Source organism: Polyodon spathula, chromosome 8, assembly GCF_017654505.1.
Source record: "Polyodon spathula isolate WHYD16114869_AA chromosome 8, ASM1765450v1, whole genome shotgun sequence".
Taxonomy (NCBI): Eukaryota; Metazoa; Chordata; class Actinopteri; order Acipenseriformes; family Polyodontidae; genus Polyodon; species Polyodon spathula.
The window spans coordinates 34,494,974-34,517,254 of record NC_054541.1 but is presented as its reverse complement, the minus strand read 5'-3'; the positions used below and the strand labels follow the sequence as shown (position 1 = coordinate 34,517,254).

General features: G+C 35.9%; 1 protein-coding gene across 11 annotated transcripts in view; it reads left to right on the top strand.

Moving 5' to 3' along the window:
• LOC121319852 (CUGBP Elav-like family member 2) overlaps nucleotides 1-20,721 on the top strand; it is a 168,107-nt gene extending 147,386 nt beyond the window's left edge. For 5 of the 11 annotated variants that reach the window (XM_041257732.1, XM_041257730.1, XM_041257727.1 and 2 more), the window contains 7 exons: nucleotides 9,047-9,184; nucleotides 11,350-11,478; nucleotides 12,410-12,436; nucleotides 12,981-13,160; nucleotides 14,028-14,171; nucleotides 15,078-15,249; nucleotides 16,516-20,721. In XM_041257732.1, the coding sequence (XP_041113666.1) occupies nucleotides 9,047-9,184; nucleotides 11,350-11,478; nucleotides 12,410-12,436; nucleotides 12,981-13,160; nucleotides 14,028-14,171; nucleotides 15,078-15,205 (746 nt within the window). In that variant the 3' untranslated portion in view covers nucleotides 15,206-15,249; nucleotides 16,516-20,721. Of the gene's footprint in view, nucleotides 1-9,046; nucleotides 9,185-11,349; nucleotides 11,479-12,409; nucleotides 12,437-12,962; nucleotides 13,161-14,027; nucleotides 14,172-15,077; nucleotides 15,250-16,515 lie in introns of all 11 variants that reach the window. The other 6 variants (XM_041257733.1, XM_041257734.1, XM_041257735.1 and 3 more) reach the window with 4 other exon arrangements.
• The last annotated feature ends 1,560 nt before the right edge of the window (nucleotides 20,722-22,281 follow it).

Genomic DNA, 22,281 nt, shown 5'->3' with positions numbered 1-22,281 from the left:
TCTGTACATTTTTCAGTGAATTTTCCGTGTCCCAGTTTATAATCCTGAAGGTTGTCTGCTGTCTAAACAGTGTGTCTCCAGACTCCAGCTGTAGTGAGACATTCGATTTCCTAACTGCAGTTTTAAATGAAAGCTCATTAAATAATAAGGATGACAGAAAAGAAGCAGTGACCTGTTTTTAGTAGGAAACCTAAACATTGCAGAGGCCTAATCAAGGAAAGTTACTTCTGTGGCCTTGTGATTCATAGGCCACAGATAGCAGAATTATGTGATTTGATTTTTGTGTTTTTGTTTAATGAAGAAATCTTAGTATAAAGAATCAAAGGCTAATAGTATCTGAAAGGCAGATGTACGGTGGCCCTGAAGTGCAAAACACAAACATAAAAAGAAAAGCAGAAACACAAAAAGGAAAACACAACAACATTAAGGAAAACACAACAACATTAAGAAAAACACAACAGTATTAAGAAAACACAACAACATTAAGAAAACACAACAACATTAAGAAAACACAACAACATTAAGAAAAACATAACGACATTAACTTCAAACCGGAATGGGTAGGTACACAGGAAAAGGGGTTCCACATCACTGATGGAAGAACCAACTGTTTTGCACCTCGGATTCACAGTGAAGCCACCTGACCCATAGTGCCAGAGGACAACACAGATCTGAATGGCTCCACTGCAGACCCGCAGGCGCCCTATCAGCCATAGGGGTCGCTGATGCGCAGTGAACCGTGGATTGCCCTGCTGACCTAAGCCCTCCCTACCCGGGCGGCGCTCAGCCAATTGTGCGCCGCCCCCTAAGACCCCCGGTGACAGCCGGCAATGACAGCCTGGATTTGAACCTACAATCTCCAGGCTATAGGGCGCCTCAGGACTATATATGTTTTTAATGTGTGCTGACTGCTGTTTTTATCCCAAATCCTCCCTGGAAATTACTACACAAAGAAGCTTCACTTTAGAAAAAAAAGCTGTTTACAGAAACAGCAGGGTGCTTTGGAAACCGTTTCTGTCAGATCATAATTGCCATCTGAATTGCCCCCTTCCCCTGGGGATTTCATATAACACCCCCCTCCCCTTCCCTCCCCACCAACAACTGGACTCATGGAAACACATGTATATCTGCATTTATGTACATACAAAACATATGCCAAATGTAGAGAACATTTTTAGTTTAAAGTTTTGGATAAAATTTCATTTAATTTTTGTATTAAAAAGAAGAATATATTGTACAAAAAATCTGAACATGTTCTGGTAATGGTGGCCTGCTAATGCATTTGTTTTGGCCTCTAGTTGGTATGTCTTCAAAACCACTGGCCTGAATTTTATGAAAGTTCACATGGGCTTTTGTTACTAGGTATCCTGTGATCCATATTTGTCCTGGTGGACTACTTGTGTTCTGATACTGACACCTGTCAAATGTAATTAGTATCATTGCCCAGAGATATATTTGTTGCTGGTGTTACATTGCTATAAAAAGGTGAGGGTTGTGGGCGATGACTAGGTTCATCAATTTAAAATGGCTTGTGATGAGATAAAGCTGCCAACCAGGAGCTGAGAGAGAATTAGTATCTGCATATTTCTACTCCAGAAGTAGTTGGGTAGAGGAATCCTAATAAGGGCATAATTGATGGTAGGTGTTAAATGGATTTGAAAACTGAATGCTATCTAATTTAAGGCTATAAACAGTGGCAGATTCCACCACCCTAGAATCTATCAGCCTGATTTTCAGAGGACCTAATTTCACTATGTGAAGTAATATTAATGGATGGGTAAATAATTCACACCTGTCAGAAATACAGTAATAGAATTAAAATAGGGCGGCTGTATATACATTCACCACTGTTTTACAGTAGACTCCATGGTTTCCTGCTGAATTAATTTGAAATAAACATAAATTCATAATACATGTATATTCTATACTAAACTTCACAATTGGAGAATTAACCTTCACATGATTAGCTACACAAGCACATTTTTAGACCTTGTTTCATATTTATGTTAGTTATGACAATAGCTGTAGTTGGTGTTCACAATTTCTGTTGTTTCTCCATCATCCTGCTTCACCTGTAATATTTTTCAATGCTATATCAGATTCATATGAGACAGCCTTATGTAGCTCTGATCTCTCACAAAGCTGGTAATGCAGTTTTTACCTTGGGGCTTCCTTCCCTGAGATTACATCATAATTCATTTCCAGTTAGGTGCACCTCCAAATCTCTAGTGAGCCATCTAATGATTAACACTGGTACAGACTGCATCTTGCTACACTGTTTGAAAGCTGCACTATGGCATAATGTCAAAAGAAATCTCTTGCCTATTTTTTGTACATATTATTTTGAAGAAGATAACTTTTGTTTTGATCAATCATAAAGATTGAAATGACTGTTAGTTAGCTACAAACAAGTTATATACCAGTTTTATTTTATATTTTTATTACATGTAATAGTATATTGTTTTGTTAATATTGTGACATGTTAATATAGCACAGGTCATACAGTAGTTTGCAACTTTAACATATTTAAAATTATGTTTTCTTTCCAAATGGGGAAAATGTTGCGCACAGTGGTAGTTGCAACTGATCACAGAATGCAAAGGCACATCACAGTTGTATTTGGATCAATCGTTTCAAATCGGTCCTATTTTCAAAGGCAGTTCGATTTCCTCCCATCTTTTTCTGGTATGAAATACGAAGTGACACAACCTGCAAGCTCAAGCTGTAGCTGATGAAGTGAAAACATCAGAGGAAAAAAAAACTGACAGCAAGAAGAATCTTGCAGATATGGTAAAAGTGTCCTTAATAAAAATAAAACTAAGTTGTATAACATTTGTTGAGACTAAGTTATGATACTAGCTATTTAATTATTTGATGCTCTATAATAGTTCAAGAGATGATTGGATACCACATTTACAAAAACCATTCACATCTCCTATGTGCTCCTTTTTAAGATTTGAACTCCACTGGTAGAGAACCCTACCTACTGAAAAATCTTGCTGTTGTCCCTTCGCTTCTTTGTCGAACCCAAAATGCAAGAATTGTGTGCATATGCTAATGGGATTTGAGTGTTCTATTACCATCCATCTGTCACTTTTCAACAGGCTCTGATGGGCATGCACACGTAACATCTGACATCTGTTCCTACTTATTGATGTGCAGATTCCTGGTAATTCCCATGAACAATAAGCTACAAAATTGCCAAAGGTGAACATTAAATTAAACCTGCATGCATGGCCCCTTGTACACACACACACATATATGTATATATATAATGTCTGTTTTTTTTCAAAACTAAAAGATTTATATTGTCACAGTGCTCTGATTATTTACAGTGTTGTATTTATTTAATCAACCAGTAATGATAGAAAAAGCAAAAAGAAATGGCAAAACTACAAAGCGTTGCAATTACGTTGGTAGCCAGTTGGCTATATATATAGAAAGTCTACATCCCCTTTCAAAATGTTCACCTTTTGTTGCCTTATAGTCTGGAATTAAAATGCATTAACATAGTTTTTATTTTTCATTTATCTACACTTCCTACCCCACAACTTCCAAGTGAAAAAAATATTCTAGAAATTTGTAGAAAATTAATTAAAAACAAAAACTAAAATAGCTTGGTTGGATAAGTGTCCACCCCTTTGTAATAGCAATCCTAAATTAGCTCAGGTGTAACCAATCGCCTTCAAAATCACACACCAAGTTAAGTGGCCTCCACCTGTGTTAAATTGTAGTGAGTCACATGATTTCAGAATAAATTCAGCAGTTCCTGTAGACTCAACAATGAGCACCAAGGCACTTTCAGAAGAACTCCGGGATAAAGTTGTTGAAAGGCACCGATCAGGGGATGGGTATAAAAAAATATCAAAGGCCTTGAATATCCCTTAGAGCACATTCAAAACTATTATTAAGAAGTGGAAGGTGTATGGCACCACCAAGACCCTGCCTACATCAGGCCTTCCGTTCAAACTGGATGACCAAGCATGAAGGAGCCTGATCAGAGAGGCTACCAAGAGGCCAATGGCAACTTTGCAAGAGCTAGAGGCTTTTATGGCCAAGACTGGTCAAAGTAAGCATGTGACAAAAATATTTCAAGCACTCCACAAATCTGGGCTGTATGGTAGGGTAGCAAGAAGGAAGCCATTACTCAAGAATCCCATTTTAAGTATGCAAAAAAAACACTCAGGAGATTCTGTAGCAATGTGGCAAAAAAGTTTTGTGGTCTGACAAAACTAAAATGTAACTTTTTGGCCTAAATGCAAAGCGTTATGTTTGGTTCAAACCCAACAAAATGCATCACCCTAGAACACTGTCCCTACTGTGAAGCATGGTGGTGGCAGCATCATGTTATGGGGATGTTTCTCATCATCAGGGACTGATGCACTTGTCAGGATAGAAGGGAAAATGAATGGAGCAAAGTACAGAGAAGTCCTTGAGGAAAACAGGCTGCCCTGGGATGGAAGTTCAACTTTCAGCATGATAACAACCCAAATCACACAGCCAAAGCTACACTGTTGTGGCTAAGGAACAAAAAAGTAAATGTCGTTGAGTGGCCCAGTCAGAGCCCTGACCTAAATCCAATTGAAAATTTGTGGCATGACGTGAAGATTGCTGTCCATCAACAGTCCCCAAGGAATTTGACAGAGCTTGAACAGTTTTGTAAATAAGAATGGTCAAATATTGCCAAATCTAGGAGTGCAAAGTTGGTAGAGACCTATCCCAACAGACTGACAGCTGCCAAAGGTGCTTCCACCAAGTATTAACTTAGGGGGGTGGAGACTTATCCAATTACAATGGCTCTCAAAAGTATTCAACCCCTTTTGGACTTTTCCACATTTTATTGTTTTACAACATGGAATCAAAGTGGATTTAATTAGGATTTTTGCCACTGATCAACACAAAAAAGCCCATAATGTCAAAGTGAAAAATAGAATCTACAAATTGTTCAAAATTAATTACAGATGTAGAACAGACAATAATTGATTGCATAAGTGTTCACCCTGTTTGCTATGACACGCCTAAATAAGCTCTGGTGCAACCAGTTGTCTTTAGAAGTCACATAATTAGTTGAATGGAGTCCACCTGTGACGCACCAATTAAGGTGCGTCACATGATTTCAGGTTAAATACACCTGTCTCTGGGAGGTCCCACAGTTGGTTAGTACATTTTCTAACAAAAACTACATCATGAAGACGAAGGAACATTCAAAGCAAGGTTCTTCAAAAGCACCAATCAGGGATATAAGAACATTTCCAAGGATGGAATATCCCCTGGAGCACAATAAAGTCAATTATTAAGAAATGGAGAGAATATGACACAACTGTGAATCTGTCTAGAACAGGCTGTCCTCAAAAACGAAGTATCCAGGCGAGAAGGACACTAGTCAGGGAGGCCACCAAGAGGCCTGTGGCAACTCTAAAGGAGTTACAGTCTTCCACGGATGAGCTGGGAGACACTGCGCATACGGCAACAATAGCCTGGGTGCTTCACAAAACTAGCCTTTATGAGAGAGTGGCAATAATAAAGCCATTATTGAAAAAAAAACATCAAATCTTGGCTGGGGTTTGCCAGAAGGCATGTGGGAGACTCTGAGACCAAGTGGAAGAAGATTCTATGGTCTGATGAGACCAAAATAGGGCTTTTTGGCCTCAACGCTAAGTACTATGTTTGGTGCAAGCCTAACGCCGCACATCACCCCGAGAACACTATCCCTACCATAAAGCATGGTGGTGGGGAAGTTTTTCTGCGTCGGGGCCTGGAAAGCTTTGAAGATAGAGGGCAAATTGGATGCAGCAAAATACAGTGAAATCCTGGAGGAAATCCTGCTGAAGTCTGCAAGAGACCTGGGACTTGGAGAAGATTAATCTTCCAGCAGGACAATCACCCCAAATATACAGCCAAAGCCACACTGGAGAGCCTTAAAAACAAAAAGGTCAATGTCCTGGAGTTGCCCAGTCAAAGCCCGGACCTCAATCCAATTGACAATATGTGGAAAGAGTTGAAAATTGCTGTTCACCAAAGGTCCCCAACCAAGTTGACGGAGCTTGAGCAATTTTGCAAAGAAGAATGGGCAAAAAATGCAGTATCCAGATGTGCAACGCTGGTAGAGACTTATCCAAATAGACTCATGGCTGTAATTGCTGCCAAAGGTGCCTCTACCAAATATTGACTCAAGGGGGTGATTACTTATGCAATCAATTATTTTCTGTTTTCTATTTGTAATTAATTTAGAACAATTTGTAGATTTTATTTTTCACTTTGACATTATGGACTTTTTTTTGTGTTGATCAGTGGCAAAAACTCCTAATTAAATCCATTTTGATTCATGTTGTAACACAATAAAATGTGGAAAAGTCCAAAGGGGGTGAATACTTTTGAGCCACTGTGTGTGTGTGTGTGTGTGTGTGTGTGTGTGTGTGTGTGTGTGTGTGTTATTATAATATATATATATATATATATATACTATTATATATATATATATATATATATATATATTCTCTCAAAACTAAAATGAATGGAATTTCTAGTTGTGTCCTTGAAGGGTTTTTTCAAAACATCATGCTGCCTGTGTCCTTGAGTGGCTACAATATTCTTTAACACACTGAAAGTATTTGAAAGGGTCATCAACTCCTTGTGCTTCTCTGCAGGAGATGTTTATCATAGACATTGGCTGAAGAATAATTGTGCTTCTTGAATGCTTATGATCATGTTTATGTATCCATACATCCAGGGGGCTCATTACTAGTAGATGCTCTTGTGTTTTTTAGTCTTTGAAGAGCACTTGTTGTGCTGATGGCTCAATATATTGACAGTTGGCTCTGTGGTTTTACAAATCTTTTTTTGAAACTGGCAGTTTCAAAAAGTATTGTTTCGTGTTCACACACCACTTAGTGGTGGAATATCTTGGCACTTCCTGCATGAAGTGCAACCCAGTTAATGCTTGTATTAAAATATTCATGTTGATGATGGTAGCAGCTACTTGTTACGATACTTGTCTGTGCCTGTCTTTAATGTCAGTCTGACCCAAAACACAATATTCTACTTGCCAAGTTGTGTTCTGTGGAGGTACCAATTTTAGTCAGTATTTGTTTGGGATACATATTGTTTTCAGTAGGATGGTGGTGCCCTTGTTGTTGCAAGACATGCCTGCTTACAACCACTGTAAATGTGGACATAAACCTGGTAGTCAAGTGCATTTTTGTGGTGCCCAGCATTTTCATACAGGGACAATATGAGGAGACGTGTATATTTTGCACACACGTTCTTTTGCATGCTTTGTTTTCATGTAATGGATTTTTTTTTTTTTATCGTTAGCAATTTAACACCATATGTTAGCTACATGGTATACAATCGATGTATTTTTAGAACGAACCCTTCAAAAATTCCAGGGAAGTAATTCGTGCATATAATTGCCATACATATATATAATATATATATATATATATATATAATATATATAGTATATATATATATATATATTATATATAAATGCCAGGAAGCTATATTCTGTGTGCATGGAAGCTATATTCTGTGTGCATAAAATGCCAGTAAATATAACCTGTATTAATCAAATGCCATGGAAGATAACTATATAAAAGTTTAAGGGCAGTAAACATGTTTTCAGTTACTGTCATAGACAAGCTGGCTAAAATGTGGATTTTCCAAATCCAAATGCAAATAGATTTGACTGTTGCTTCAGTTTCTTTGACATTGTATTTAGGGTAAGAATTTTTTTTAATTTTTTTTTTTAATTTCCCATGCTGTCTAAGCTGATCAACTGAGCAAATCAGGAAAACTCAATGGCCTTTACGTTGGCAATAGCCGTCTTGTGAACTGCAGACAATGCAAATTGAATTCGGAAGGATAATTTCCACTGTTATACCCTAACTTGACTGGCTTGCGCGCATTACTATGGAAACAAGAAAAGGGGCCTGGTTGCAGATTCTGACAGTTAAACAGAAAGCCTTTATTACAGAACCGAAGTTCTGTTGTATATATGCAAATGCGGTAAGGTCTACTGGCCATATTAAAACTGAAGGTTGCATTTCACCAGGCGACCTGATCTGAACCACCCTGGTAAACATCCATTGATTATTTATTTTGCTTGTTCCTTCCAACATAGTAGTAGATGAACCAGGAGCATCCTTTTGACACAATAATAGTTATAGTTAGCAATAGTTTAGCCTCAGCAAAGCAATCATTTAGATGTATGTATTTTAATTAGAGTTAGATTAGTACCAATAAAGGAGCACCCCTTGTGTACTATAAATGTCCAGAGTTTAGTATAAATTTGAGGGACGGCTGGGCTTAATCTTCCAGCTTTCAGACTCTGGAGTGCCCTAAACTAGCACTAAAATGAGTCACCATGGCTTCTAGATCCATTTACATTTGTCCTGTTTTGCTGTGCTGACATCTTGGTGGTCTCCAACAAGGATCTAATCCTTATAACTGTTTTATGGTATCAAATAATATATATATCTCCAGGATTCCGGGTGATTTTAGTGTTTTGTTCCAAACCAGATTTCATAAAATAAGTAATTTCTTATTTGCTGTTGGTGCTTGCTGCTGCTGACTCCCCCCAGGACTAACCTGTAAGTAGAAATTATGATTATCAAAGTAATTCTGTTGTACAATATAATACAAATAAAGTGCAGCTTCAGTTTAAACACAACTATCAAATGATTATTTTGTGGCTCATTAGTAAAATATTCTTGGAAAACTTCAGTAGAGAGACAGTAAAACACAACGAATATTTGAAAGTGATAGCTGTTATTCATTTAAAGGAGTGGTTAGGTGCCGTTCATGAGGTTGTGAGTCTGGGACCTGGCTTGGTCATTCTCTGCATGCGTATCCCCAAGTCTTGTGAATGAGAACCTGTTGTGAGAGGTTCCACTAATATGTACTAAAGCCACAAAAACAAGCACCTCTATCCGGACTTCTCCCAAGAGCCTACGTCTGCTTAGAATAGAACTTCACGAAACTGCAAGATGATAAGAGTCAAATTAAAACACGGTTTATATTAAATCCTTTTTGGCTCCTTTTTTAGGTATGAATGCTTTGCAGTTACAGAACCTGGCAACTTTAGCAGCAGCAGCTGCAGCAGCAGCACAAAACTCAGCAGCAACTTCGAATGCAAACCCTCTCTCTGCAACCACTAGTGCCCTTGGAGCACTCACAAGTCCAGGTAATACCCTGCTCGGAGGGGACCAAATTTGGGGGAAATATGATTTCTTTTTTCATAACTGAACATATTTTTTTCTGTTTTCAGTACATAATCATACAATCATACAAAACAATTTTTGGTTCTTCACCTTCATATTTCTCCCAAATGACAAACCAAAAAAAAGTATACTTTTGCCCTTTTTCGCTGGGTTTTTAAAATGGCTTTCATTGGTCAAAGCTGTTCAGTTCAAAAGAGTTGGCTTTGCTACTGCAGCCAGTAAATAATATTAATAAGAATTTAAAAAAATAAAAAAATAAAAAAATAAAACACAATCTAAATTTCTTTCCAGTACTCCTGTAAACATGTGCATGGTACTGTAACAGTATGGTGGCTAAAAAAAATGATAAACTAAAGGTTGAGTGCCATTGGGAATGCTCAATGCATGATGCAGGTTTGAGGCTTGCACGAAATGCAGGAGTTCTGCATCCTTGCCGTGGGTGGGGCTGTCTTTAATGATATGATTAAGAGAAAACATCTCTTTGGTAGAGGAAAACCTGATCTTGAGATATTCCACACCGGTAACTCCAGCAGACCCTGTTAAACTAGAGACAGAAACTGTCAGGCAGCAGCCTTGATGAACTCACAGTGACTCCTACACTATCTCTCCCAGCAGACAGGGTTATTAGTCACTGTTGTGTGAGGGCAGCAATAGTACAGGAGATCAAATGGAAAGAATTTGTTAAATGTGAAATCTGTTAAATTGCGAGTTTGTACCTTAGCCCTGTTGGACATGCTGGAGACAGAAGCACTCTCAGAAAAATTAAATAGAATCGCTGTTGAACAGGATTTTGCTGCCCATGGTGTAATTGCAGGGAAGCAAAATTTTAGGAATTGCTTGCTTGCTTGCTTGCTTGCTGCTTAGAAACTGGGCTTTGCTATTCACTGCAATTATTTCATCAGTTTCTTTTTCTTATTTAGAATATTGTACTGTGCTTTGATTATGCAGTAAGTAGTTCTATTTGAAGGTTGAATTTGCTGGCTCTTAACTTAATCAGCCTCCCATCTCTTTACCTATCAGAATGGAACTAATACTTTGATGTGCTTTTCTATATATATATGTCATTGTTTAGGTGTTCTGGGGATGGAATTATTGTATAGTTTTGTAAAAAGTCTTAAATAATTTCTTTAGTTACAATATTTAAATCTAGATCATCTGGTAATGCTTTTAGATCGAATGTGTCCGAAATGAAAGTCCTCTCTTGGTAAAGACACATTCCCACTGTAGCTTTTGTTGAATCATTCCTTTCTTCAATTTTTCTAATGCAAAAAGCTCACAGACCGAGCTTATTGATCTTGCGACAGCCATCTTCTTATAAAACAGCTAATATCCTGCCAGTGTCTTAATTTGTATATATGACATTAAGTTAGATTTATTAATTACTTTCACTACTCTGTTATAGCAAACTCATGTTGATATGACTGTTTGCTAAGACTGAAAGCATTAGCCTGTAATTTGGATTATTCTTAATGCATTGTTATATTGGAAACCATTACATTTCTATGGGGGCTTACAAGTAAATAGCCCCCATATATATATATATATATATATATATATATATATATATATATATATATATATATATATATATATATATATATATAAAATATATGGTTTGTGTTTGGTTTTGTCAAATTATAAATTGTAATAATTACAGAAAAATTGTGGCTGGCTTGCATGTCACCATAGTAATGGTTTTTATAGGTACAGTGCCAAAAATGCTTTTATATTTTGTTGAGTTTCAGATTTGCTGTCAGTAATCTCCAGATTATCTGATGAGCTTCAATGTAAGGCACACTTGTTCTGAATTTGAAGACACTTTGTCTGAACAAGTGTTACAGGAAGTTACTGTGTTCTGTGTACTTTTTGCTTTGGGTATTATATTTCTGAGTAACTAGTCTGGTTTTAATTTAGTTATGCATGGGCATTTGGTAATGTACTGACAGTAGTGTGCATTTATATAATAGGGATTAGATGCTGTATGTGTATTATAACTTGTTCGATAAATTCACCCACCAGATGGAAAGTTCCCATTATAAGGAAAGTGAATTTAGCTCTAATGCTGAGATGAGAATTGTTTTTCATTTCCAAAACCCTCCCCTCTACCCTGTCTCTCTCTCCTGTGCAGTTGCTGGTACACCAAACTCCAGTGCCGGGGCTGCCATGAACTCCCTCGCGTCCCTGGGAACTCTACAGGGACTGGCTGGAGCTACTGTGGGATTGAATAATATAAATGCACTAGCAGGCACCGTTAACAGTAAGTATTGACTTGGAGGATATGATTTTGTTTTTTCACATATCTGTTTAAAACCCTGAATAAAAAAAAAAAAAAAAAAAAGTGTGTTTTATTTACTTCTTATGATCCCTTTCCCTGACAAATTCAGAAGGGTTATTGTGTGAAATACATTTTTTAATGCAGTGGAATAGTGAAAATGACCTTACTTAAGATCAATTGGGGCTAATGCATATTATCAGTGTCATTGTATAGTAAGGAAGTACAAACAGTGGAAAGAATAATAGTAAAGTCTGTTTAAACTTAGAGGTGTAATGCACGGTATCAATTACTAATGGAGTGGAGTGTCTGAACTTAACATGCAGCACACATACATGTAGTGGGAAATACTGTGAGAATCTACCTTTTCATGGAATAAGTTAGTCAAGCCTCAGTCTGATTTGGCATTGCAACTGAAGGCCAGTCAATAGGTATATATTATTGAGAGAAACTAAGGTAGTTGAAGATTAAAAATAACCAGGGTTTCCAAAACTAGCTTCTAGTATTAGCCACAATAGCAGAGACATACTGTAAACCTGTTTGTTGTATTACAATCTGTTATTACTAATGCAAAATAAGTTGTGAATTCACTGCAAAATCATGTGTTTAAAATGTTGCCTTGCTAGTGTTTCTAGTGCAGTCTGTGTTTCACATGTGCATGTTTTTTTTTTTTTTCACTAAAAAGCACGTTTGCTTGTCGAAGCCAGAGCTTTCTATATGTTGGTGTATTGATCTGTAGGCTTTGAGATTGTTGTTACTTGAGGTTACATTTTGTCTTTTAAATAGTTGACATTGGGTTTTATATTAGTGGCCCATGTCACAATCTCTCACTCTGACAAGGAGATTCAGCTTTATCGTGCACTAGTAAACATCTTTTTGAAATATAATTGTTTAAATTCTATATTTTGTATTTCAGTGCCCAACAGTTACTCCACCCATCTAGGTACATGTTATTTTTTCCCTCTTATATACACACCTGATCTCAAAAACGTATCAAAATTGTGTTAATCTTTATTTAATATACTTGCAAGCTTCATGAAATTTCCTTAATTAGTGATAGTGTTAATATAATTATCTTAACATCCATATAAGAAAGCAAATCAAGACATCAAAGAACTCAAATTAAAAAAAAAAACTATAGTATCATTAATATAAAAAAATATAATCCTGTTGTAGAATATTTTAAACAATTGTCAAGCATTGAAATATTTATATGTATTTTGTGCTCCTTTATGGGCCCTCAAGTAACAGCTTCAGCCTCTGAGAATTCAGTGTCTTCTTACCGTCTGAAAGGCTTTTACGCAGTAATGAATTAACCATTTTGTTTTCAGTAAAATCTGGTGCTGAGTTGCATGGCTGTTCCAAGCTCTCCATAGCCTTTCTGTTCTGTGTGAGAATGTCAGCTTATTTTGAAAAGCACTAATGAATAAGTGCAATTTTCTTTCTCTATTGTTGGGTTTTATGTAAAGTTGCTCAAATGCTCTCAGGTATGGCGGCCCTTAATGGAGGACTTGGTGCAACAGGGTTGACAAATGGGACGGCAGGCACCATGGATGCTCTGAGCCAGGCATACTCAGGAATTCAGCAGTACGCTGCAGCAGCACTTCCAACCTTATACAGCCAGAGTCTGCTCCAGCAACAGAGTGCAGCAGGCAGCCAGAAAGAGGGTGAGTGCTCCTGGCATCTATAATCTATGTCTTTATGTATGTTTGTATGTATGTGTGTGTGTGTGTGTGTGTGTGTGGGGTGAGAGAGAGAGAGAGAGAGAGAGAGAGAGAGAGAGAGAGAGAGAGAGAGAGAGAGAGAGAGAGAGAGAGAGAGTGATATATATATATAGAGCTATATAAAGTTCTACATTTTGAAGAGTTGTTACTGTGAAAATGTACATATCTTCCCATCAGGGCAAACCGGAAAGCAGTAGGCAGTTACAGCACACTTGGATTCATGTAGTGCGCAAAATGTTTGTGATTTATGAAGATGTCATATTAGTTCTGATGGATATTGTAGGGCATAATTGAAAATGAAACATTAATTGGTAAGGGTTTATATGGATCTCAAGGCTGGGATGACATGTTTTCTTGTGTTGGCATCATGCTATTATATGCCTGTGCTGATCACATTCCTCTCATTGTAAAATAAACTACTGGAAAGCCATAAATATTTGTGAGCCTATTATAATGAACCGGATGATCAGCCAATATGTTTGGATTTCAACTGACTTATGGCATGTTGTGGTTGTCTTAAAATAATTTAGAATTTTAAGGTAGATTTTTTTGGTCATCCCAAATAACAGCCAACATTGCATTACTGCTGAATTGACTTGTACAAGATTGCAGCATTGTGTATCAATATAACACGATGTGGAAGGATCATCAGTTCAATTGAGCAGACCCTGTGTTGTGTGTAATATAGTATATGAAGTGACAGAGGAAATGCATATTTGTAATCACCTCATCCATTAGGGGGTCATTGTCTGCAATCAACAAATACAAATCTGATTATAAAGATGTGTTCTGTTTCTTCATCTTCAACAGGGCCAGAAGGTGGTAACCTGTTCATTTACCACCTTCCCCAGGAGTTTGGAGATCAGGACATCCTGCAGATGTTCATGCCTTTTGGAAATGTTGTCTCTGCTAAAGTCTTCATTGACAAACAGACCAATCTGAGCAAGTGCTTCGGTAGGTAATGAAAGTAGTACTGTGGAATGTAATATTGAACAAATAAATAAATTACTGGCCCAACTTAAATTGTCCGCGACCTACACGGAACTCTGGTCACGTTCCACAAATGGTGGACTACTACACTTTCTGTAGAGGGGGTGTAATCTGGAATGTGCTATGCTGGTCATGTCAGCTCATGCCATTAATAAACGTAATCACACAATTTCCCTGTTAATGATGTTTGTGATCTAATCACAGTTGATAAATGTATACATTGTTACTGCATTTGTAGTTTAATACAACTGCCAAAATTTACTATCCATGAATAATAAGTGCAGGTAAGTTACCGTTTGGTTTAATTGCTGTCCGAAGGCAGTCAGTCAAAGTCTTTATGTGTGAAACTGACTCAGATAACTAGAATTTAATCCTTTACTTCAAACCAGTGCATGCACGTATTACTAAACGTGTCTCCACCCCTTTTTTTTTTTTTTTTTTTTTTTTTTTTGTAAATGTACTCCTCTATGCAATACAGCCTGCTTCAGGCTGGCTCTGAGCTACTGCGCAATGGACAATTTAACTTGGGACGGTAATACATGTGTAAATAAATCGCCCTCACACAATCCACAGAGAAGCATGCTAAAATGCTATTATTGATTATTTTTGTCTTTCAGCAATAACTAACTTTACATACTGTAAATAAAGGAATTGAAAGAGTAGACATGTTTTTACTTTTGTTTGTGTACATTAGATATACTGTACGTTCAGCACCACTGATCTGAAAACAATTGTGATACCAACTTATGCAATATAATATACCTTTTTAATTATTGTTTTAATGTAGTCGTGATTTGAATAGACTAGATTGGGTGTTGCATTTTTGTAATTGTCTCTGTCATTTTCTTTGCTCTTCTGGGCTCTCTGTAGGTTTTGTTAGCTACGACAATCCAGTCTCTGCACAGGCCGCCATTCAGGCGATGAACGGCTTCCAGATCGGCATGAAGCGCTTGAAGGTTCAGCTTAAGCGCTCCAAGAACGACAGCAAACCATACTGATCTTAGCACTAGAAGTTTACCGCTCTTATCTTAGCTTTGCTAGGGTAAGTCCCCAAAGAGCCAGGCCTGTCTCAGTAAAGGAGACTGAGGAGGAACATATTGCCAACTTTCACCAAGAGAGAGGTTTTTTTTTTTTTGTTTTTTTTTTTTTGTTTTTTTGGGGTTTTTTTATTTATTTTTTTTATATATTTTTGTTTTACATAAAAGCTTCCATTTCCATCATTAAGTTGTTTAGACTAGGTTATTTATTTATTTATTTATTTATTTTTTCTTTTGAAAAAAGTTTCACTCCATTAACCTAAGACCCGATGTCTTTTAAGAATTTCTGGAAGAAAAAAAAAAGTGCAATTTAACTCTTAATTGCTGGTGCCACGTGCGCCCTATAAAGGGAATCAGGTTGCATTGTGGACCCAATCAATATATTCTAGTGGCAACCGCCGACTATGGGTAATTATGTGGTGGCCTATTCTGTAATTGATGCGAACAAGCACTAGCATGTTGTTCTGAAATGTCTTTCCAATGATTAGTTTATTTTAAGAATATTTTTATTTCATTAATTAGATAGACTTGATATTATTGGGTCAGATTACACTGGTCTTTGTTGAAATGGGGTATTGTGGAACACAAACACATTCTGAAACATGTATCTAAAGCTAAAGAGTTATGGGAAAACAAAGAAAATACGTGATGTTTCTTGAAAGATAAATTCAGAATAAAGAGCCACAGGCTTGTAAATTTTATTTGTAAAAAAGCAGTTCTATTTTTATACAAAAATTTTTACTGCCTCAGAAAAAACTGAATTTATTTATTGCCTATTGTTAATTTATTGGATACCTAAAGATCAGTTCTCATTTTACTAGCTAGTACCATGTGAAGCAGTCTTATAGAATATAAAAAATCTGTGCCAAAACTGGACGACTTCCCCTCCCCACTGCTGAGCCCCAGATCTGCAGTAATCATGCTTCTTGTTGTTTGTTACTTATGTGGTGGTTTTGTTTGTTCTTTCCATTATTAGATATATTCAGTTTTGTGGCTTTGTTTATGTTTATATTTGTTTACAAAACACTTGTTTTTTCCCCAAAATTAATCCATCACTTGTCCAATACACTGGTGGATTGTTTTGGGGTGTTCAATGTGTGTGTTTTATAAAAAGTATATATATATATATGTAAAAATGCAAATTAATTAAATGAATCATAGCTTCTGATAACCTGAGATTTGCATTGTTTTCCTGTACCCATGAAAGTGATTTTGTTTCTGCTGCATAGACTCTGTGTAACTTTTACTCTTCCTTGTTTTTTTCCCCCTAGACATCTTCATGCCTGTTAGTTCATCGTTTGCCTAGCATGTCCCTGTGGCGTCCAAAAAAACAAAGTGTCATCGTCCCGTCATTGTTTCTGATGTCTTTCTGACCTCACATCATAACTTGGTCCTCCTACTGACCTTTGACCTAGTTTGACCTTTTGAATTTGCATGTGACCTCATCTAGCTATGATTATTGGGAAGTTAATGTGAAAGCATAGCTGCATTCATACAAGACTGAAACTTTAGGGAAAAAAATAACAGTAGTGAAAAAAAAACAAAAAACCTGTTACAAAATGTTTTTGTTTTTTGTTTGTTTTTGTTTTCTTTCTTCTTTCATTAAAGCAAACTTGAAAGTATTATACAGGGATTGGCATTCTGCCTGGTTGCTGGTACCAATAGCAATATGTGTCCAGGAGCAAGGAATGGCAGTTTCTAAGTTAAACAGACTACTTCTGCGCAGTTTGAAAAAAAAAAAACTGTCTGATTAAATATAGAATCTCTCTTAAAGCTCTGTAATAGTTTTTACATTTTTCAGGCAGTGTAAAGTTTTTTGATAAGGCCATTTTAAGTGGCTCACTTTCTCATTAAAACTATATATAGAACCACTTTTTTCTAGAATAGTTTAAAGAAAAAAGAAGATTTGCCCTGTTTTGGGGAAAATGCTACCTACTTGTGTCACCTTTTGCTGAACTGATTCACAGTTAGACAATCCGTGGTTAAATGCACATGAAATTACCTATATTTTATACTGGTTAAATGTATAGAGAAAAAAGTAATTGTAAACCGTATTAACGTTGGTGCTTCTTGTGGATTAAGTTGTGGTATCATCACGAGTCTTAAGGTCTAAGTGTTTCATGTTTTTAAAGACAAGATTAAAATTCGGTTTACTTGAACAATAGAAGCCTTTTTTCTTTCTTTTTTTTTATTTTAAGCAAAAGTCGTATTTGCTAAATTTCTTGTGGAAAATAAATTCCTAAAAGAAAAATGTGTGTGAGCTTGTGAAGCATTGATGTCATTTTTTATTTCTATTGTGGAAAACGATATAAATGTGTTTTATTGTTCAGCAAAATGTGATTTTTTTTTTTCTTTTTAAAGAAAACTTAAATCAGTGGAATTTAGTGCCAAATTCCAAAAGGTACTTCCTGCCTAGAGCTTCAGTGTGTTTCTTGTGAAAAGTTATTTGATAACATGGGTATTTTATTACTTACGTGTTTTGTATGAATCCCTCATATTTAAGAAAATATATAGATTTAAAAAAAAAAAAAGTTTGTTAACTTGCTATTCTGTGGTCTTGTTGCCTGAAATTGTTAATGTTTGTTATTTCTCTTTTTGCTTTTATGTAAGGTGTAAAAGTGCCCATGTTTTGCTTTTTTGAACACCACACAGTAGTTCTGTGAAAGCAAACCTCACAATCTACTTTCTTTTAATATAATGTACGAAAAAAAACCCTAAAGGTGAGAATCTCTAAAGCCTCCTATCTGTTCTTCTCAAAGTCTTTGCTAGAACAACCCTTGCTATTCGTTTTCACTTTCTGCTGTAGGAGTTTCACATGTTTAATCACCAGCCAACAAAGGGACAGGGGGCCAAAGTCAAAGCTAAGAAGTTTCCACCCTTTTCTTTAAATTAAAAACACCTTTTTTGTTGTTGCTTTTGTGTTTATATGAGCTACAGGTGCTGCTCTGTTGTTGGTCTAATATCTTGTATTCTGCCTTTTAATAAAATAAAGAGACTGAACTGATTTTTAAGTCAAACAAAAGTGTTGGAGTAAGCCTTTAAAATGCAACCATATTAATGTGACACAGAGCCTTACTTTAACTTAATTGCCTCTGCTGTTGTCCAGGGCATGAGGGAGAAATTAGTATCTGCTTATGTTCTTTGGGGACATACTCAGTATTTATGAAAATTGTTAGTCAAGAAACCATGTTCACAGTTCAGAATTAATCTTTTTGGCTCAATTAAAACCCATTAAGACATTTAGGATGTATTGCAACGAGTAAAGATGTTTATTTAAAAGGTGAATGCTGTTTGACTTTTCTAAATGCTGACAATGGTTCGATACATTTCTGACAAAGCAGATAAAGAGCATTAACAGAGTGAAAGCCAACCTCCATACATCTTGAGCACAATTTAATTACAAGATAGCATCTAAATTTTTATACAAATACTTAAATTATATGTGTTACAATTAATATTTAACTACTGAAAATTCTTACAATGAAACTCCTTCAGTGTTTATTTTATTTATTTTATTTTATTTGCATTTTTAGCTTGTTAATTTTTTTAGTATGGCAGAAAGTGTACAGTTAATCAGTTTTCAGTTATAAATCTGGTAATGCATAGTGACAGTTGATCGAAATATGGGCACATAAACTAAGTCTAGAAGATTTTTTTTTTGTTTTTCTTTAAGTAAACAAGCAGAACAAAAAAAAAATTGTTCAAGGGCACTTTCTACAGGGATTAACCTACTGTCTACATGTTTAGAGCATACTGTATATATAAAAATGTATGAAATTCAGCTTTCTGAAAAAGTGCCATATATACATGCTATTCTGATAGGTTCCTGAACTGCCAACATTATGACCCCAGACCTTGGTTTAAGTGCCCTTACGAAATTACAAAATGAGCAGGGACTGAAAATGTTTGTCAATGAATTCTACTCTTGTAATTAACACAATGAAATCTGCCTTCTAATGTAAAGACTTGCTGCAGTATCCCTCGCTTTTACACACTAGTTTTGCTAAAACTATTAGGTAGTCTTCTCCTTTAGAGGACTGTTTTTGCACTCTTTCAACAACTTTTACAGTAACAAAATAAGATTAATTTCTATTAAAAGAACAGTCAAACATGGTACTATTATTTTTATATCTTTCACTTTTGGTTTTGTCCCCTTCGATGCATGAGCAGTCAGCAGGTGAAAACGATCGTTGCTGAGTATTTACAATTGAGTGCATTGCAGATCTGCTTCCTCAAATGAACAAATTCTGTTTAGCACAAAACACTTTATTATTTTCTCTGCAAAACGCTTCGAAAATAGCATGCACATACACAATGCATGCAGAGTGTTATTGATTGGAACTCCCATGTCAGTTTCTCCCAACTTGAACTGGTATCCACTGGTGGATATTTTACGTCAGCATGCACAAAACCTGTGACCTCATCGTTAATATGTCTAATGAGAGTCAGTAAAGGCCATTGATTTGTAAACTACAATCACTAAGTCTCTCAATCGGTATTTTCAGAAGATGAGAAAGCATCTAGTATGTTTTAATATTTAAAAGCACAATAAATGTACAGTCCTCAAAGGAGTACCATTGAGCTTTCTCACCTTAGGGGTTAAAGTTTCCTGGCTTGTACTTTTAAATCATGTCACTGTTTTGTTAATTATCTTAAGTGCTATTTAACAACAAAACTGTATTTTCATTGCATTTTTTGGCGAATGTCAAATGGAAAAAATGTATTTGTGTTTTTCTGTGCTGTAAGAGCTGTTGTCAGTAGATAAATGCCATTTTGTTTAGGATTATAAGAATTAAATAGTTTTAAGTATTGTCTTGAGAAAAGCCAAAGTGAATGCATTTCAGTGGAATATGTAACAACGTTTGAGTGTGCTTTTTGTTGTTAATGATACATTGGATTCTATTGTTTGATGGAATTTAAGTCAAAACAAGCGGGCGTTCCTATTTCTACAACTGATTGTACTTATGCATTTTGTACCAGTGGAACTTTTTATACTGGAGATTAAAGGAAAAAAATATTGGACATTTCTGTGGCTTACTGTTGTGGGCCAGATTGTGACTGATTCCGAGTTTGATTTCTGGTTGGTATAAAGAAAGTTGGGCTTTGTTTTAAAGAATTCTTTTAGAAGAACTTTGGCTTGCTTTCTTTTCTTTTTTTCGCTAATACATAGTAATAGAAGTTTGTCTAAAACAAAGCGGTAAGTTTCACTTTAATTACCTGTTGTGCAGTTACATGATAAGATAGGGTTAGACGTATTTAGTCACCTTCAGTGGATAAATGTATTAGTTTAACAACAACAAAAAAATAATAATTAGGGGTTTGCTTTTAGCTGTTTTAGATCAACGTTTTTTCTGATTCTCCTGTCCTCATTGTGAACATAACCGTGTAGTTGGAACAGTCAAACTTATTTTTGTAACGTATGTTATTGTGTGATGCAGTTTTTGCTTCTGTCTCCAATATTAAACCATTTTTCCTAATACTTGTCTCTCTCTTTGCGTGTTGTATTGTTGGTGGTTGTCTGACGTTGTAACGCATCTACACACCTTGATGTTCCACGTCTTCTGTTTCTCTATTTGTTGTGAATATAAGTTGCAGTCGATTCCATCTTTTGTGAATAACCTAAAAAGTCTTAACAAAACCAAATCATTTAATCTATGTATCTACAGCAATTTTATTGTGTTTTTTTTTTTTTTTTTTCTACCTGTGTTTTTTCAAATAATTAAATCTTGTTTGACTTGTTCATTCACTACAGCATGTTGCCTCTGGAGGAGCCCTTTGGCTTTTAGTCAAAAGTTGTAGTTTTTAAACTCCTACCTGCTCCAAGGCAGAGCAGTTAACCATTGATAGTAACAGCTCAAGGGGGCTTTCCAAGGGTGATTAATAAATGTAGAAAGTCTGCTAAAACCTAGTTTTACAATCCATGAGAAAAAGCCTATCAACTGTTAAGCAAAGGCATATTTCCAACTAAAACAATAGTTTTTAACATGCATTTACACCCAAAGTGGATTATTATGTAATACTACTTGAATTAAGAACATGAGTTTTCTAATGGCTCAACCATTTATGGTTAAAAAGAAAATAACAACAGTTTGTGGCCATGGGCTTCAGTCCACTTTCTGTGGCTGCACTCTGTCTGATGGGATAGTGTGCAAAGTTTTTGGTTTAAAAAAAAACTAACACAAACTGTAAATGGGGAACCATTCCTGGTAAGTGAATATATCATTATAGCTATGCAGGTTACTCATTTATCAGGAATCGACTGTACTGCTGCTCTACCGAATGCTTGTGTTCTTCATCTCTGTTGTAGATCACTACTTTTGCTGTGTTTTGTTTTCTCTTACATTTTTAGTATATCAGAGAAACAAGAAATCCTTCATCTTGTACACAACACAATCTGATTGTATCCTACATGTTTAATCTTTGGGAACCACTCTTGGGTGTTCTAGTTTTGTTTGGTAGGGAAAAAAATATGTTATTTTAGTAAAATCTTTTTGACATTTAATACCACACATATATTATATTGCAAAACTGATGGCAAGCTCCCAAACTAATTTGAGGAATACTTTAATCTGATTCATCATTAGTTTGAAAGTGTCAGCATTTTTATTTGTTTTATCATCTGCTGTTAAAAAAATGTAAAGTTTAAGTCTGTCAAATCTGCCTGCTGACTTTACATTTTCTGTATTCTAAATGTTCATTTCCCTCCCAAGCCCACAAACAACCCCTGCTGCAGCAGGTGACACAACATTGTTTTTTTTTTTTTGTTTGTTTGTTTGTTTTGTTTTTTGTAGTGTTGCTAGGCAAAGCCAAAGGAAGCATATAATGTTGATTTATTTATTTTGTGGTTCACCAGGTTATGATTTAATAGCAGAAAAGCACAGGTAAGTGGAACATTGGAAAAGGCTTTTGATTTTCAAGTCAGGCTAAGATTTCAGTACTAATTGTGAGATGTTGATTAACTGTGTACTACCTATACTTCTCTCCAATGGTAAAATACACGGTCTCTAATTAAAACCATTAGTGTGCTTTTTTTTACT